Source organism: Cydia pomonella, chromosome 5, assembly GCF_033807575.1.
Source record: "Cydia pomonella isolate Wapato2018A chromosome 5, ilCydPomo1, whole genome shotgun sequence".
Lineage (NCBI taxonomy): Eukaryota > Metazoa > Arthropoda > Insecta > Lepidoptera > Tortricidae > Cydia > Cydia pomonella.
Genome location: NC_084707.1, coordinates 24754548 through 24773858, shown reverse-complemented (window position 1 = coordinate 24773858; position 19311 = coordinate 24754548). Strand labels below are relative to the sequence as shown.

At 36.7% G+C, this 19311-nt stretch overlaps 1 protein-coding gene across 1 annotated transcript in view; it reads left to right on the top strand.

The window, feature by feature from the left end:
* Positions 1 to 19311, top strand: part of LOC133518145 (nephrin) — a 732429-nt gene that overhangs the window by 494061 nt on the left and 219057 nt on the right. The window contains exons 6-7 of the mRNA XM_061851736.1: positions 18085 to 18288; positions 18761 to 18921. Coding sequence (XP_061707720.1) covers positions 18085 to 18288; positions 18761 to 18921 — 365 coding nt within the window. The remainder of the gene's footprint in view (positions 1 to 18084; positions 18289 to 18760; positions 18922 to 19311) is intronic.

Sequence of the window (19311 nt, the reverse complement as noted above, 5' to 3'; positions counted from 1 at the left end):
TCATTTATGTTTTTACGCAATAAATTATGAATCAATTTTCGTTCAAACAACAGTTAATTTATGGTGTTCCCACATTGGTTGTTTTAAAATGTTAATATAACATCGTGTGACAGGGACAAGATAATAAATTACTATCAATACTATCATGATGTCCCTGTCACACGATGTTGTACAACATTTTATAACAGCCAACGTGGGAGCGCCATTACCTTAAGCATTTTCAGTATTAGTTTAAATTCAGTTTCAATAACAGTAGATATCACGTGAAACTCGAAATTTGTAGCGTGTACAAAGTTTTATTATAACAGCGAATGTGGGAGCGCCATTACCTTAAGCATTTTCAGTATTAGTTTAAATTCAGTTTCAATAACAGTAGATATCACGTGAAACTCGAAACTTGTAGCGTGTACAAAGTTTTATTAATAAACCGAAAATTAAGCATAACTCAGGCTTCTGTCTGGTCGCATCTGCCCGTTTTGCAATTCAGCAACTTCGGAACTATTCAAATGGGATGCAATTCATTAGAACGATGGTTAAATGTTTTTGTCGGTTGCAACAATAGTTGGTTCGAGTTTGCGTGGTACTGCCGCGGGCCTTGTCAAGGGTTGTCACCCGCAGCGAGTTTGTGCTCTTCAGCGGCCCGTATTTTGTAATTTCTTATCTTCTACTGTGTTGAAACCTGATTTTTCAAGCTTCGTGGCAACTACTACCGAATAATTTTACCATTTGGTTTATTGCCTCTTTTTACTGTTTGGCAGTGTGGGGAAAATTGATTAAAACTAAGATCAAAACGGAAACGTTATTCTTAAATGTAATATTGTATCAACTTGTTACGAATATCATTAGCTAATGAAACAGATTCAATTAGATATGATTAAATCTTATGATTTAAATTCTTAATCATTATTCTTAATGTGATTAAATTATTCGAACAGATCGTTATTTAAGCTAACGATTAAATCATTTAAATCATATTTAGAATGAGATTCGTTTCACCCTTACACTGTACATACATTTACAGTCATGTCTTCTTTACCTACTGTATAATAATAAAGTGTTAATGAACGGATTGCAGTAAAATTTGATAGGCTAATAATGTCCTAGACAAATAAAATAATTAATTATATACATTGTAACCTCTACTTTATGTGTTGTATTATTTGTACTGTTTCTGTATTGAGGTGTGCAATAAAGACTATTTGTATTTTTAGGGTTCCGTAGCCAAATGGCAAAAAACGGAACCCTTATAGATTCGTCATGTCCGTCTGTCTGTCCGATTCTGTCACAGCCACTTTTTTCCGAAACTATAAAAGCTATACTGTTCAAACTTGGTAAGTAGATGTATTCTATGAACCGCATTATGATGTTTACACAAAAATAGAAAAAAAACAATAAATTTTGGGGGTTCCCCATACTTAGAACTGAAACTCAAAAAATCTTTTTTCATCAAACCCATACGTGTGGGGTATCTATGGATAGGTCTTTAAAAATGATATTGAGGTTTCTAATATCATTTTTTTCTAAACTGAATAGTTTGCGCGAGAGACACTTCCAAAGTGGTAAAAAGTGTGTCCCCCCCCCCCCCGTAACTTCTAAAATAACAGAATGAAAAATCTAAAAAAAATATATGATATACATTGCCATGCAAACTTCCACCGAAAATTGGTTCGAACGAGATCTAGTAAGTAGTTTTTTTTTAATACGTCATAAAATTAAAAAAAAATTTTTTTTTTCATCAATCCCATACGTGTGGGGTATCTAAGGATAGGTCTTCAAAAATGATATTTAGGTTTCTAATATCATTTTTTTCTAAACTGAATAGTTTGCGCGAGAGACACTTCCAAAGTGAAAAAAAGTGTCCCCCCCCCCCTGTAACTTCTAAAATAACGGAATGAAAAATCTAAAAAAAATATAAGATATACATTACCATGCAAACTTCCAAAGAAAATTGGTTTGAACCAGATCTAGTAAGTAGTTTTTTTAATACGTCATAAATGGTACGGAACCCTTCATGGGCGAGTCCGACTCGCACTTGGCCGCTTTTTATTGTATTGTATTGTACACTACTTCTAACTTCCAAATTGTAATAATTGAAATACTTCATTCTGTACCTTTACGTTTTAAAGGCAACCCTAGCAATGTCGCGCTCGATCGCGTTGTTTTCACGCGACGAACTTTGTTTGCTCGCCTCAAGTGTGTCGACTGCCGACTTGACAACCCCCGCCCCTTACACAAGAACGCTTTTATCAACCCCCAAAATGATTCTTTATTATAATCGAAAAGTTTATTTCTCAAATGTTATCAGGCTTCAGGTATTGACATTCTTTAAAAAAACTCGTCGGCGCTAAGTGGTTGCATTGTTACGAAAATGGAATTGAAACCTTATTTTGCGCAAAATTCAATTTACTTAATGTCTTTATATTTTTCTAAAAGCATTTTAATACTAATCTAGGTAATCATATATTTTTAAGTCAAATAAATTGAGTAACTTATATCAAAGAGAGTTTTAAGTATTTCTTTTCTGTTCTTTGTGCGAAGAAGCATCTCCCGGCTTCTCTTTCATCTTCATCTAAATTTTATAATTCATCCTTCACTTTTCGAGCTGTTCGATTGTGGAATGCTTTGCGAATATGCGAAATCCCTTCTTATATTTAAAAGCCTTTTAAACGGCCTATCATACGCGGCGCGTAATCGTGAACCTTGTCGGTACGCATGAAGATTGATATTGGGCCGTAGCCGCGCGCGTCATATGACGTCTTTGGCGGTCAAAAGGTTAAACTCACATAACGACTCGCTGCCTTAAGAGGCTGTCAATACCTTAATCGCGCACACTGTCTATTTGTATCGGAGCAAATGAGATAGCACTGTCGCATGTTACTGGGCCTGGGCAAGGGAATAATAAGAAAATTATTTAAATAAAAAAGTGGATTATTAGTATAATATTTTACTCGTTAGCGGTTTAGATATAAATGTTTTGAAATTGTGATTTTAATTGCAGACCCTAAGTCAAAACAATAAAGACATAGAACCGTTTAATTGTGATTTTAAGACCAATCTTTGCAATTATTTGATATCTAGCCGATTTCGTTCAATCATGTATCGAGTACAACCACGATCTTTGAAATATAATTAATATGAACATATATTTTTCCCTCTTGACTAAAACAAATACTCTTTCTTAAAAAACTGTTTAAGTAACATCAATTTCAAGGGCATTGGGTGTTGACAGCCCCTTAACTTGCCTTTATTTGTGTGTGTATTTCTTGAATCTATTTTTGATACTTGATATGTGATGCTGTTCTTATAATATTATAGGCAGTCCCATTGTTCATTGTTGTAAGTTATCAGTTTCCTGTTACCCAAAGGTTGTCAAAAAGAGATCGCTTGATAAGATCATCTGTTGTTACCTACACTGAAAGAAATGTTTGCATAACTGTAACAAAATTTTGGTTACTGTTTACACAAAAGTTGGGACTTGCGAACTATGTGTTATATGTTACAAAACTTTTTGGCTATCAGTGTTCAGGTACTGGGTATACACTACAAAATAAGTTTGTAAATTTATGCAAAGTTTATTTTCTTATAACCGTAGTTTAGTTATTTAGTAAAGTTACAAAACCAGTTCGGCTATCTATTTTTTTCAGTGTAGTTGAAATTTGTGTTCTTTATCTATATTCTCTTTTTCATATGGTGCCCATCGCACAATAAAGGATTCTTATATTATTTTTATTAACATTATAAAACACACGATTCATATATCACATTAAATAATAAGATAACGGCAAGCAGCGAGTTCTCGGCGGGTGTATTTTTCTTCCCGGCGAACAGGCTACATACACAGAAACGCTTTTATCTAGCTAAACATTCCTACAGCCAGAGCAGAGATCAAACTATACATAGGTAGCACTGTGTAGAAGGTAATATCCACATTCTCGACCAGTTTGACTTCGTGGCCTTTTCTTTGGGAATTTACTAAGATTTCTAAGAAATCTTGTTGATAATAAGGCCAATACGGGGAAATGTGGCTTGTCTTCACATTGAGGCCTGTTAACACATTCATTAGCGAAAAGAAAAAGTTGAAAATGTCCTCGCAACAAACAATGGATTGGAATTGGACCCGGGTATGTCCTTAAACTACGTCCAAAGAGAGGTATGGGCACTGTCAATGTCATCTCACTTTGTGTGGTAGGGCACAGCACAGCGGATGTCATTCTAGATCTACAGCAGAACCCAACTGGGGAAGTATCTCCACCTTACAGAAAACCGCAGCCAAATAAAAAGAGATCATATTCATAGTCTTGTGTTCCTGCCGGTGAGTAGGGTCACCTGTTCAACAGTTAACCACCTAATATTCAAAGCATCACACCGCGTAATAGGTCAATCAGAACCAACTTTTTTCTACTTTTACCGAAAGGTAAGTTATCTGGCTACAATTTGGCATTTAAGAATATTTCGTATACTTAACAGTTCTTGAGAAAGTCATGTTTAAAAAAAAAATGGGAAATGGCTAACAGTGTCCACCCCCTAGTACACTATTAACCGGGGGGGTATGCTACAATTAACCATGGCGTACACAGTTAATCACTCAATATGAATAATTATTTATTTTGAAATAATAACCCCATTCGTTATAATATTTGGCTTTTATTTTGAAATAAAGGGTACATTCGACAAAATCAACAAAAAAACATAATCTTCTTACGTTAGTTAGGAACAAAATAAAGTGTTTATGAATTCAACGATTTAACTTAAAGTTTTGAAAAATTAATGATATCAAAAGCGTTTTTTATTATAATTATATCAATATGAGTGAGTTTTGACTTCTTAAATATAAAATTAGAACTAAACATACGACTATGGAGATCCATTTAGTTTCATTATAATCTTCTTATTAATTATTGGCACGTAATGATTACGTGCGAATAATTAATAAGAAGATTATAATGAAACTAAATGGATTAAATGAAAAGGACATTTGCCTGCGGCTGCTGCCCATAATTTTTGGATCAGGCAATATATATTTAATATCCCGTACTCGAATACCCGCATTGTCAGGTACCAAAGGCTCGCAAAATGTTTGGTGCGTCTTATTTTTAAGCCTCAAGCTTACAAAGAAATCGGAATCATCATCGTTGTCATCTATTTTTTCTAAAATTTTTGCCACGTAATAGACAAAGGTTTTCTTCAATGGAAATAAGACTAGCACGAATTCATTTTCCTTTGGATCTCGAGGTATTGGTTCAAAGTTCCCATCCAGTACTACTTCCCCCACATTCTATAGCCTTCTTCATGTCATCTGCGGAATGGCCTCCTTTCTTTCGTTCTGGTTGCTTACTACGCCCCATCTAAAAAATAAATTAAATCAAAATTGAAAAAAGCAGCAAACAAATAAAGCTTTACAAATAATTGGGGTATGGTACACAATTAATCTCATGCGGTACACAATTAACCATAGTTAGTACACAGTTAACCATGGTTAACTGTAGAACGTACCGTTTTGGTTAATTGTAGACCACCCCACTCCCGAAGCCGTTACGCAAACCTCATTTTTAAATGAGCGTCACTACGCACACAAGTACTTTACCAGATGGAACATGTTTAGTTAGTCTACACAACGAACATATAAGCATCTATGTGATGCTAAGCTAAAACGAGTAAAGAGAAAAAGTACTCAAGTTATTTTTTCACGTGTCTTCATTAAAAAAACACAAAATCGTTCTTCACACAACCGGCGGCTAGCTCGCGGCAAACTGGGGACGGGGGAGAGGGGCTATTCCGTCATTCATCGCGCGGCGCTGCACGAAGTGGCAACATCGCGTTTGCAAATTATAGCGATGGTTAACTGTGTCCACATGGTTAACTGTTGAACAGGAGACCCTAAGGTTGCCAGAGCTCAACGAGGATGTGGAGTGTTAGGGTCGGCAACGCGCATGTAAGTCCTCTGGAGTTGCAGGCGTCCATAGGGTACGGATACTGTTTATCATCAGGCGGCCGTATGCTTATTTGCCACCGATGTAGTATTAACATAATAAATAAGTAATCAATATGTAAACAGACTCCAAAGGGAAAGTCAGCTACACTTACAAATATACCACACTTGCCCATATTGACGTTAGTGAAATTAAGTTTTTGGTAAACATTTCATTTCTAGTACATGCTTTTATCGCTGACTGTACTTTTCTTTCCACAGCCAACTAATACTCACGGAGACAATTCTAACAACCCCAAACACAATTCGTTTGCGTTTTTTTTATCACAGAGTTCCCATGGCCACCTCCTATTTCCATCATCAGATCAGCTCCATGTAATATTGCATTGTCATCCAATTATGAATGCAAAATTTCTAACGGAAATCGGGAAATGGGTCAAATCCTAGGTTCTAAAATTTGACGCATGAGGTCCCAGCGCGCACAAGTTTTTTTTTTCAGAAATCGAGAAACATCTGGTTGATGTAACTGGTGACCGAAGAGCTAGCGGCTTCCTCGCACAACGTATCAGCATTGCGATACAACGAGCAAATGCCGTCAGCATCCTTGGTACCATGGCTCAAGGACCTATTTCAGATTTAAGCTAGTTATAGTAATCCTCTGTATATATCCACGATGTATATTGTAATTGTAAATACAATATACCTACATGTTAAAAGGCCAAGTTGAATAAATGTTTGTAAAAACGATTTTTACTTGGACACAAGCCTCAACCAGTGATTGCGACCTTCTCTATACCGTCGGTCTATGCTACCCGCTCTGCATTATTGTTGTGTATTTATGCTAACTACTGAGACTCACCTGTAGGGCTAAGATGGTCGACTCTTTATCATTTGTCACCACGCCTGTCACGTTCTAACAAGTATATAAGTGCGAAAGTGACGGGCATAGTGACAAGCAATAAAAATGGAACCATGCTGCCACTCCTGGTTATTATGTGCCACATGACTAATTAAACAAAAAATTACATTACTTTCACGTTGACCGCTATTTTTACTTTTATTTCCGTTACGACACACTGCATGAAATTAATTTCAATCCCGCTAAATCTAAAGATATCTCCATAATTGCCATAAAATTCATCTCCCAATTAAAAATATCTCGAAAACGTTAACATTTTCCCAAATTAACAGCGACAGGTATCGCCCCGAACAGCTTGGCAATTTCAAAATCGCCAGATTCCAATCAAAGTGACTTTTATTGGATTAAGTGTATAACTCAGACGTAATTCCGATCGACGGGGGCACCGTATTTGCATAATCGAGAAATTGATTGAAGCGTATTCGCAGTCCCAGGCGAGAAAAGAGTCCATGTTAACGGAGATGCCCCAATGAAGAGACGGGCATTATTCGAATAATTTTTGGCGAATTGTTTTAAATAAATAAATAAATATTAGAGGACATTATTACACAAATTGGCTATGTCCCACAGTAAGCTCAATAAGGCTTGTGTTGAGGGTAGATAGACAACGATTTATATAATATATAAATATTTTATAAATACTTAAATATATAAAAAAACACCCATGACTCAGGAACAAATATCCATGCTCATCACACAAATAAATGCCCTTACCAGGGTTTGAACCCGGGACCATCGGCAGGGTCACTACCCACGAGGCCAGACCGGTCGTCAAATTGTATTGCAGTGTATCATAGTCTTTTTATTAAACGTGAAACTTCTATGAAATTATGACGTTTACTTATCACTTGCACCGTCTGGGCTATCAAAATCTCCGTCAACTATCTTGGACTTACTCTATTAAAAAAAACCGGACAAGTGCGAGTCGGACTCGCCTACCGAGAGTTCCATACTTTTTAGTATTTGTTGTTATAGCGGCAACAGAAATACATTATCTATGAAAATTTCAACTGTCTAGCTATCACGGTTCATGAGATACAGCCTGGTGACAGACGGACGGACGGACAGCGGAGTCTTAGTAATAGGGTCCCGTTTTACCCTTTGGGTACGGAACCTTAAAAACGAATGAAAAAAAAAAATTAATGTCGTCTTTTTGGCTTTTTGATACGTGCAATAAAAAGGTACATAAATATCTAAGAGCAGATTAATAGGCATAGTACATGGCAGTACCTAGTACAGTCACGTACTTTAATTGTTGAGGCATTTAGGGTTCAAGTTAATTTGATTATCAATACTTACGGTATGAAATGTCCAATGTAAAGTAAACCTTAAGTACCCTACCCTTAGAGCGGTTTCGCACTAGGTCCGATCCGAATCCGATCCGACCCTGTGAAAATATTGGTCCGTTGTAGCCGTAGAACAATTTCTATGGTAAGTTACGCACTGGATCCAAAAGAAATCGGATGACGGAGATCACCATAGAAATAGTTCTACGGCTACTACGTACCATATTTTCACGGGTTCGGATCGGATTCAGATCGGACGTAGTGCGAAACTGCTCTTAAAGTCCGAGACTATACGTAAGCAAGATATTTTACAAAAAACTACTTAACTTAAACCGTACTTAATCGAAGATCTCCAAAACCACGGGTCAATGCCGTCCTCGAAATGTAGCCAATTTTGAAAATTGAATTTCGTTATAATAATGTCTAAAAACCGAAAAAAATCAAAATCAGTCTCCTACATTATCCCCATCTCTGCCTAACGGCAGGGCTCAGTTCGCCTGTTGCGTCGTCCCATCTCACTTTAAAATTAACTGCACGGACAGCTCGTCAAAGATCCGACGTCTTTTTGTCGCAGATTTAAAACGAATCCACTCTAAGCCGCTTTTTGTATCTCAAATGGATTGTATACACTCTTCAAACGAATAAAATTTACGCTAGCTAAACGTAACCATTAATAAGAATGTAGACGACCGCCTTCTCCATATAGTTAATTGTAGTCTGGATTTTTCGCTTTAGAAAATATTGTTCGAGAATTTTTATCTTAATTATATTTAGCTATGACTTTTCGTTTGAGTTCTTTGATTTATTTTCATTATTGACATGAGTTAGGAGCGAAAACCAAATTGCGAACAATTTTTTTGGAAGATCCTCTTCTAATATAATATATTAAAAATGAAATAAAGACAAACTAAGGGTCAGAAAATTATGCAACATTAGTTTATGTGACTGCTACAGCTAATAAAAGGCATACAAGTGTGAGTTTAAGAAAGGAACGATATGTTTCTTAAAAGGATCACACAAGTGTTTTAATGCCTAATTATGTAACTACACTATTTTATCTACAGTTACATAAACTATTTTATCTACACACGTCTTATAAACTTTCTATGATATATTCACTAACCTCATAGTTGTCTCTGGCGGACCTGGCGGATATGAGGTGGCGTCTCCGAAATATCTTTTTCACTCATTTGATACAAAGATGTTGCTTTATTTAGTTTAAAAACAAATTAAAAGATAAACTGTACGTCAAATGGCAAAAAAGGAAATCTTTGTCACGCATGTCACTCATCTGTAGTTTTTTTTATTTTTATTTATAGACAGACAGAGGTCAAATCATTGTTTTTTTTCAGAGAGGTTCGGAATGTGAATGTCATTGATTGTTGATTTTGATACAATAATGAAGTAATTACAATTCCACAGATATGACATTAGTTGTAACAAAACAGTTTATCGTAGTTACTAGGCTATTATTTAGGGACGCATGGGCATCATAGAGAGTTTATGATATGTGCGTAAAAAAACAACGGGTTGCACTCCGAGAGTGCCGGCAGAAGTGAAAACTTGAATATTAACGTTGTGCATTTTTGATATTTTGGAGAAATTGAGTAGCAGTTTTATAAAAAGAGATAATTCTCTATTATACCTACGTAAATAAATCTGAGTGTGGAAGATATTTTGAAATGCGAATTTTAGTGTTAATATAATATAACATAATATACAGAGTAATTCATATGACGTGAGCAGGACTACAGCCTACACAATCAGTAAATGTTAATGAATCGTTCACCGTCATATTAAGTAACATAATCACGCTTCTTTTCTGTTATTTAACTTTTTGGTAAGGAAAAATTTGAGTATCTACAATCATGAACACAATACAACACAACACACCAAGATACAATACAACACAATTAACAAAGATTAAACCTCTTTAAACGTTATGGCAGCACTTTGATTATGAAGAAAATAAAATGTCACACTTGAATGAAATACGATTTTTCAAAAGTAACCAGGCTTCGATGACATTCAATTTGCACGTCACCATGATGTCACGTGTCTGTCTTACGAATTTTCATTCTGACGGTCACGTGACCCTAACGCGAGTTTAACATTTTTTCCCCATCACAAAAAGTGCACAGCGCCTTTAAAGAAGTTATCACTTCAAAATTTTATTTAATTATTTAGATTTATTTATTTCATAATATTCAAGTAAGAAAATTATTTAATTATATAAAATGTCAAGCAATACACAACTTATTGAATAAACCATAATGATCATAATACTTACCTACAGAAATTTATATAGAAACTAAGTTTGTATTGAAAAGCCACCCACGTTCTTCTTAAAGCCATCCACTTCTGAATATGTTAGTATGGAGTTGAAAAACTAATTTGCGAACTCAGAACCGTTTTAGTACTAATTAATTATGCTACTTTGATAAGTTGATGGCCGTTCCGTTTATTGATTTAGGTTAACTTTGATGTGATACTCGACCGGCTCAAGTTTTCTCCAGTTAATTGAAATTTGATAATTGATTTAAAGAATTCTCCTTGACACGAATTTCAGAAATGGCCTCGATTGTACCCCGAATCTAATTTGAGAGGCCAATTGGCATAACAAGTTCTGTATCATCAATTTGATATGGTTTTGGTCTTAATTTGATATGACCTTGAGTCAGCGTACGCCGCTGCGCCAGTCAGTGTGTCCCACTAACGCTGATTCGTTCTCTACTTCTTTCTCGCGTTGTCCCGGCATTTTTGCCACGGCTCATGGGAGCCTGGGGTCCGCTTAACAACTAATCCCCAGAATTGGCGTAGGTTTTACGAAGACGACTGCCATCTGACCTTTCAACCCAGAGAGTAAACTAGGCCTTATTGAGATTAGTCCGGTTGCCTCACGATGTATTCCTTCACCGAAAAACGACTGGTAAATATCAAATGATATTTCGTACATTAGTTCCTAAAACTCATTGGTACGACCCGGGGTTTGAACCCGCGACCTCCGGATTGAAAGTCGCACATTCTTACCGCTAGGCCACCAGCGCTTCGCTGACTGGTGCTTACTAAATACAATTAGGAATTATAAGTCTACGGACTTATCGGTGTGCGTGAAATGCCTGGTGACACGACATCGTATCAAAATAAGACGAAAACATTAATAAGTTCTAAGACCAGAATCGGCCTCTGAGACTCAATCAGGGGTTGTTTCGAGTGAATACTTCATTTTGTCTGGAGCGTTTTGTTGTTTTTCAAACGCCAATTCTATATAAAGAGGAAGGTTATTTGCCGAGCGTCGCGCGAGCCGAAGTGCCGATCTCTCCTAATAGATGGGACTGAGACTTGCGCTCGCTGCGTTTGCACTTCCATAAGTAGGTATGAAAGTTCTACGTTCATATTTATCGGATCTGACTGAATATCCGAAATGATTGAAATATAATTAAAAATATGTCGTTGTTAAAATACACGTTTTGGTATATAAACAGCACAAAATGTGTACGAGTATATGGTATTTGCCGCTCCGCTCTCTGCGACAGATTATGCTGTCGGTACGTGATTAGCAAAGATACAATGATTGAGTAACATGCGTAAAATCTATACAGCTCAATACATTTTACGGTAACTCTGATTATCAAAAGTTTACGTTTCACAATTCAGTGGTCGCAAAACATATGGCGCAGTACAGCGCCATCTGTTTTGGGTGTCATAACAAGGAACACGTTTTCTTCTTAGACTTTAGTAGAGAGGTAAAGTCTAAGAATTTATTACAATTAATTATTTTGGTGATAAACGAAATGTTAATTAGTAAAGGTACCATTCGGATTCAGACTACCTACACCAGCGATACTGTTATGCAGTGCGATATAACTGCCAATAGCCTTGTTGTCACAAATATCAAAATCTATGGTTATGCCCGGATTTTTGACATTTATGGCAGCAATGTCGATCGCAGTGCAGCAGCAACATTTGGGTTGTCTGAAACCAAACGGTACCTTTATGTGTCTCGCGGTACAAGCGTTAAGCGAACGCAAAGCAAAAAATTTAAAACATATAGTTCATAACATAATGCTGTATCTAAAAGGTAGTCTATGACAGGGGGCAAGCCAATACGCCAAACGGTGACTCGCAGTTTTCATTTAACGAATAACTGAGAACGCTCGTTGAAGACTTTTCGAGATCTGACAATTATTGGCACTTGGCTACTTGGCTGATTTAGCATTATTAAATTTGTGGTATAGCTTTGCGGTGCGCTGGTGGCCTAGCGGTAAGACCGTGCGACTTGCAATCCGGAGGTCGCGGGTTCAAACCCAGCTCGTTCCAATGAGTTTATCGGAACTTATGTAAGAAATATCATTTGATATTTACCAGTCGCTTTTCGTTGAAGGAAAACATCGTGAGGAAACCGGACTAATGCATGTAACTCCTCTGGAGTTGCAGGCGTACATAGGCTACGGATACTGCTTACCATCAGGCGGGCCGTATGCTTGTTTGCCACTGAGGTAGAAAAAAATCCCAACCAGGCCTAGTTTACCCTCTGGGTTGGAAGGTCAGATGGCAGTCGCTTTCGAAAAAAACTAGTGCCTACGCCAAATCTTGGGATTAGTTGTCAAGCGGATCCCAGGTTTCCATGAGCCGTGGCAAAATTCCGGGACAACGCAAGGAAGAAGAAATTTGTGGTATAGCTTTACGGGGATGAACTTTGGATAAGCTAAATTAAGCCTTATGTCAATGTCTAAAAAAGTGATATGTGCATGATTTTTCTACATTACTTGTGATGTACAGTCAGCATCAAAAGTAGCGGATCAAATAACGCTTCATAAGTATCTACCATTCTGTAACGGCTTAACAAAAAGTGATGTCTTTAATATAGAACAACTCAGACTGTAAAAGATATACTTTCGAATGTGAATTTTAGAAATTTATCTATGTTTGGAAAAGCTATCTGAGATGTCAGATACTTTTGGCGCGTTGTTTCATCCGCTACTATTGATGCTGACTGTACATCGTGCCTTGCTTGGAAATTGGAACAAACTTTGAAAAATTAATTGTTGAGCCATCTAGAGCACACTTTATATTGGAGATGTCATAGAATAGAATAGAATCATTTATTGCATGTCACAAACCAGTTGTAAACGTGGTACATATTATGTGGTTAGTTCAAGTGACGCCCTGTAAGGACACAGCAACATTAATACTACAGATAACTCAAAACTAAACAACTTTAAACAATTTACATAGATATTATAAAAATATTTTAATCATAATTTTCGTTTAAGTAATCTTTCACACTGTAAAAGCACTTACTAATAAGGAAGTTTTTTTTTAATTTATTTTGAAATAATTTAGGCTTTTCTAAGTTTTTTAGCGAATTCGGAAGGTGATTATAATTTTTATGCAAATAAAATTAGGGATAAATGTAACAAGCTTTAATGAGGAGGAAGGCAATTCCAATTTGTTTAAATTTCGGTTGTTTCTTCTATTATACGACGACGACGTACGACGACCGGTCTGGCCTAGTGGGTAGTGACCCTGCCTATGAAGCCGATGGTCCCGGGTTCAAATCCTGGTAAGGGCATTTATTCGTGTGATTGAGCATGGATATTTGTTACTGAGTCATGGGTGTTTTCTATGTATTTAAGTATTTATAATTATTTATATAATTATTATATATATCGTTGTCTAAGTACCCTCAACACAAGCCTTATTGAGCTTACTGTGGGACTTAGTCAATTTGTGTAATAATGTCCTATAATATTTATTATTTATTATTATTTATTATCTATTAGTGGCGAATAAATTTTGGTATGTTTTCTCACAAATTTGCTTGTTTCATATATGTACATCGAAGCAAGGGCGAGTATCTGGTGTTTAATAAAATAAGGTCTACAGGAATCTAGTTGATCAATATTCGCTAGTATTCTGATACATTTAGTTGTGACAACCAAATCAGCGTGAACCGTAGATAGGTCAACAATTAAAGTTCGGAACCGTACGTAGATACATACGTTTTAATTCAAACGCAAAGCTATCACGTCAATTATAATTTACAGACGCCAATGTTCAATACCAACTAAACCGCCGTTTTGTATTTTCAAATATAGAATTGGCAAAGTTCACAAATGAAAACGTTTCCATTGTCATAACGGCAAAATGAAACCGTTATATTTTTGTCATGTCCGTCTATCCGTATGTCACAGCCATTTAATTTGAAAACTATATGCAATATTTGAATTAAATTTGGAACGTATTTAGGTGTTTTGTGAGCGGTTATTTAATTTATAGCTTCATTATGGGTAAACTCCAATAATCTAACTTAATCGGTTGAGCCATTAGCCATTAATCAGATTTTCCAAATTACTTTTCATTTCATTGATTATTAAATGCAAATATTGTTTTCTTTGTTGTTGTGGATATTTTATTACATTATTATGTAAGCGGTGGTGGCCGAGTGGATATGACGTCCGACTTTCAATCCGGAGGTCGTGGGTTCAAATCCTGGCTCGTACCAATGAGTTTTTCGGAACTTATGTACGAAATATCATTTGATATTTACCACTTGCTTTTCGGTGAAGGAAAACATCGTGAGGAAACCTGCATGCATCTGCGAAGAAATTCAAAGGTGTATGTGAAGTCCCCAATCCGCATTGGGCTAGCGTGGGGACTATAGCCCGAGCCCTCTCGCGCATGAGAGGAGGCCTGTGCCCAGCAGTGGGACGTATATAGGCTAAATTATTATTATATTATTATTATGTATAAATTGCATATACAGATGTCAATAACAATGAAACGATGATCAAGTTTTGCCTCTTGTCACAGTTGCAATGGTTAAATTCGTCATTGATTATTATTAAAATTTAGGAAAGTCGTATAGATTTTTCACATTTTTCACAAAGCGCTGATGGCTTAGCGGTAAGAGCGTGCGACTTGCAATCCGGAGGTCGCGGGTTCAAATCCGGACTCGTACCAATGAGTTTTTCGGAACTTATGTACGAAATATCATTTGATATTTACCAGTCGCTTTTCGGTGAAGGAAAACATCGTGAGGAAACCGGACTAATCCCAACCAGGCCTAGTTTACCCTCTGGGTTGGAAGGTCAGATGGCAGTCGCTTTCGTAAAAACTAGTGCCTACGCCAAATCTTGGGATTAGTTGTCAAGCGGACCCCAGGCTCCCATGAGCCGTGGCAATATGCCGGGACAACGCGAGGAAGAAGAGTATAGATTTTTCACATCGTATGTGTGAAGGTGTGGTACTCACAAATATGCGTGTCCCGACTTGCACTTGGCCGGTATAATACAATAAACCTGACCCGATTCACGAGCTCTGCTGCGCCATTAATTAGGTCCGCGAATCGTGTCGAGCTCGAATGTAAATTAACGTATCAAAATGAAATTAAAATCATATTGATTGCATGCGCTTTGCTTACACTAAAGTCGCAATCACATGTGAGATAACGCGATAAAGCAAGTTTAAATTGATATTATTCAGTTTTATGAATAACGCCCTTAAGCATGTTGGCGGCTTTCAACTAGTTTACCTCCAGTCGGCGCTGTGAAATAGTTTGACCAACCGAAAAAATAATACCTGTTGTAGTTTCCCGCGAAATAATAAACCAAGTTGCTTCGCTTTGAAGTTGTTTCGAACGGAGTAAATTGAAATATAATTAAATGGCTATATAACGCAGGTAACCGGCACTTGTTACTGTCAACACAAATCCAAATTAAACCCATTGACATTTGGAATTAGATCCCCGAAACCGCGCCAGTGCCCCAGGACTGCGAGAACTAATTCAATTTGCTCAGAGCGGAACTAAGGATGCTTTAGCGTTCGATCCCGGCTTAACAAAAGCACATAGCGGTTTACAAACAAGCAAACAAAGGACCAGCCGAAAGGAGCCTGCGGGCGACAAATATCGACGGCGTATTGTTTCACGTACAATACAGTCATGTAATACGTGTTAAATTGGTATTCTTAGTACACACTTACGGCCCGATTCGAAGAATGATTAAGACACGGTTAAGATTTTGGAATGATCTTTAAAAGATCGATAACTAAACGTCACGTCAAAATTGACGTTTATTTCGATTCCGCTGTGATCCCAATAAGATCTATCAACGATATTTCTAACGTCAAAGTGACATTGGTTACCCGAATCGAGCTGCTTCTGTCAAAATAACGCCATGCACACGATATCTAAATGAGAACTTATCTAAACCAGAACTTGTCGTTCTCGTATTTTACTCTTCGAATTGGGCCGTTAACCTAGTACATATACACAAATGGGGCTGTCGAGAACGAGAACGTCGCTTGCGAAATACCATTCTATACCCTGCTACCTTAAGGTTGTCTGGAAGAGATATGTTACAGCGATAAGTCCATCTATTGCTTTATTTACATTGTAACCCCCTAATTTATAAAACTGCGAGACTGAATTAGTTAAGTTATATTTTATCCCTTTCTTACAAAAACGTCAGCCAAAATGACAGATAAAGACCAACCATTTATAGCTAATTCAGGCTTGTAATGCTGTTGTGAAAAACGCCATTAATCCATTTTTGAATTTAATTTCTTTTGTGGCGTAAAATAGTATATTTACTTACTTATGGAAATACTGAGTAACCGATATTTTGTCTGGTAATATTTCAAAATTTGACTAACTCATTGCCATAATATACTTGAGCTTTACGCATTCGATTGAGGTAGCTACCATGCAGAACAAAATCGTTTGTAAGCGATATTCCTGTGTAATGTTCCAGATACAAACAACAATACAATGTGAATTTCTCCGAATCCTAACTTCCTTCAAGACCTAAACAAGCATACCTATTGAAAACGTATTCCGAATTCCGAGAAAGTTAAGTTTATCTTATTCCTACACAGAATCATGAGCACTATACAGTAGGTTGATTCTTCTACTAAAATATTATTGATATTTAAATACTTTCATAACTCGGAAGCTAATAAATGCAAAAAATAACCAATAGAATCATGATTTTAAGTAAGAATTCAAATCGAAATCTGTGATTTAATTTCCGAAAACACTCCAAATATAATTTCCTGATAATGTACCTATTGAATTTCGGAACCTTTATCTTTTTGTGAATGCATTTTATTTTGACATGTAAAATACTTATAATTTATAATGTACATTTCCAATAAGAAATAAATGAATCTAATCTAATCTTATACAGCTGGTGCACTTAGAAATAGTAGATTTCATGGTGCTCCTGATTCAAAGAAGAAATAACCTGATTTAAAATATATTCTGAAAACACTCAAAACATATTTCATAAAAACGTACTCTTTGTAAAATTCATGAAAACAGTCCGAACTATCATGGTCGGCTAGAGCGGGAATCCACGCAGCGTCGAGCATGATAGCATCCAAGCGTAACGAAGCAAGTGCACGCATTGTACCGCGCCACTGGTTTATACATTTTAGGATTCCTGTTTCTCTCCGACATTTGCATCGGGAAAGCCAGTTTATGTTATCTTTTGACTCCCATGTAGATTACGAGTCAACCTATTTCGTTCATTTACCATAGTCATATTTAGCTCGGGTGCCGGTAACGTGAGCTAAGCATGTTTGTCTGATATTAATCAGGAGTCCATGTTAATGACACGCTACTACTTTAATCGTGGACGTTTATTTTAGGAGTAAGCTTGTTTACTGGTGAAGGGAAATATGTTGTAAAGGATTAATATGGTACCTATTATTTATTCATGTTAGTCGGAATGTTGAAGTATTAATTTTCGTTAGTAATTACACACACTTTGTAAATTCCGACTACGCTAAGTTTTTATGCCATGTTCTACGTCAAGTACGGCGCTCTTATGTGTTGTCACTCTTTTTTTTACTGGCTTTCTTTATATTTTTTGTATTAGGTAGTAAACAAGTCTCCACATCACCCTAATATATATTCGTATTTAATCTTGTTCTTTCTTCCACAGGGCGACCAGAACCAACAGTCCGATGGCTGGTCAACGGCGTACTAGTAGACGCCGAGTACGAACAAAACACCGGTGACGTCATTGAGAATCGCCTCATGTGGCCTGCGATACGGCGCGCTGACTACGCCGCTGTGTTCACTTGCCAAGCTGCTAATTCACAATTAGTCCCACCACGTGAAGTATCCCTAGTCCTGGATATGTTCCGTAAGTTGATCTTCCATCAAGCGTTCCTACCAACTAAAATGAGACTGATAAATTTATAATAGGTTTGACAACGTGCTCTGCTGGTAGACATTGAGTGATAATTTAAAACTGACTCGTAGCGCGCAATACGAGGCGCTCGGACGACCATGGTCATGGTGGTCAGGTATACCAGCCAATCAACAGCGACTTATTTATCAATTTTGTGTTAAAGTGTATCTGGTCCTGGATTTGTATGTAAATATTACAGATTACAGTTAACATGACCTATGGCTTATTATTAGATCCTTTGATAGTTGGCAATCTAGCGTGTTAATTTATATACGTGCGTGCGTAGCGTGACACTCAAATATTTTCAAGCTTTTCCAGAATGAAAATTATCATTATTGGTTTTAAATCCAGCTTGGTGTTTCTTCTTTTAATTTTAGTTCAACTTCTTATAATATGTAAATTTAAATCTAATTTTATGTTGCAGTGAGGCCACTAACGGTAGAAATACGGAGGCCTACAGAAATAGGCGAAGGAGGCACATTAACGGCCGAACGGCGGTATGAGGTGTCTTGCGAGTCCGCAGGGTCGAGGCCACCTGCCGTCATTACGTGGCACAAGGGAAAGCGGCTGCTAAAGCGGATCACGGTGAGTGATACAATTAAGTATATCCTAGAGGCCTAAACAATCTTAACTTTAATTATTATAAAGTAAAGACTTATTGAGCATATAAATTGTTACCGGCTTTTTTTAATAATGTTTATGCTTCGGCTACAAACAAAAGTCACCTTGTAATTATTTCATTTGTAACGCACCACAGAAACTATAAGAAGACTGTAATGGAAACTGGCGTAAACATCTCAAATCATGAAACTAAATAAAAACGCGGTCATGAAAATTATTAGCAATAAGTAACTTTCATAATTACGAGCTTTGATGTAGGTATGTAGGTTATATCTAAAATAGCCAGCATTTTCCTCGTTCCAACAAAGCTCGTATATTTTTAATATTGCGAGTAGATCCAAGAATCTTTAAATT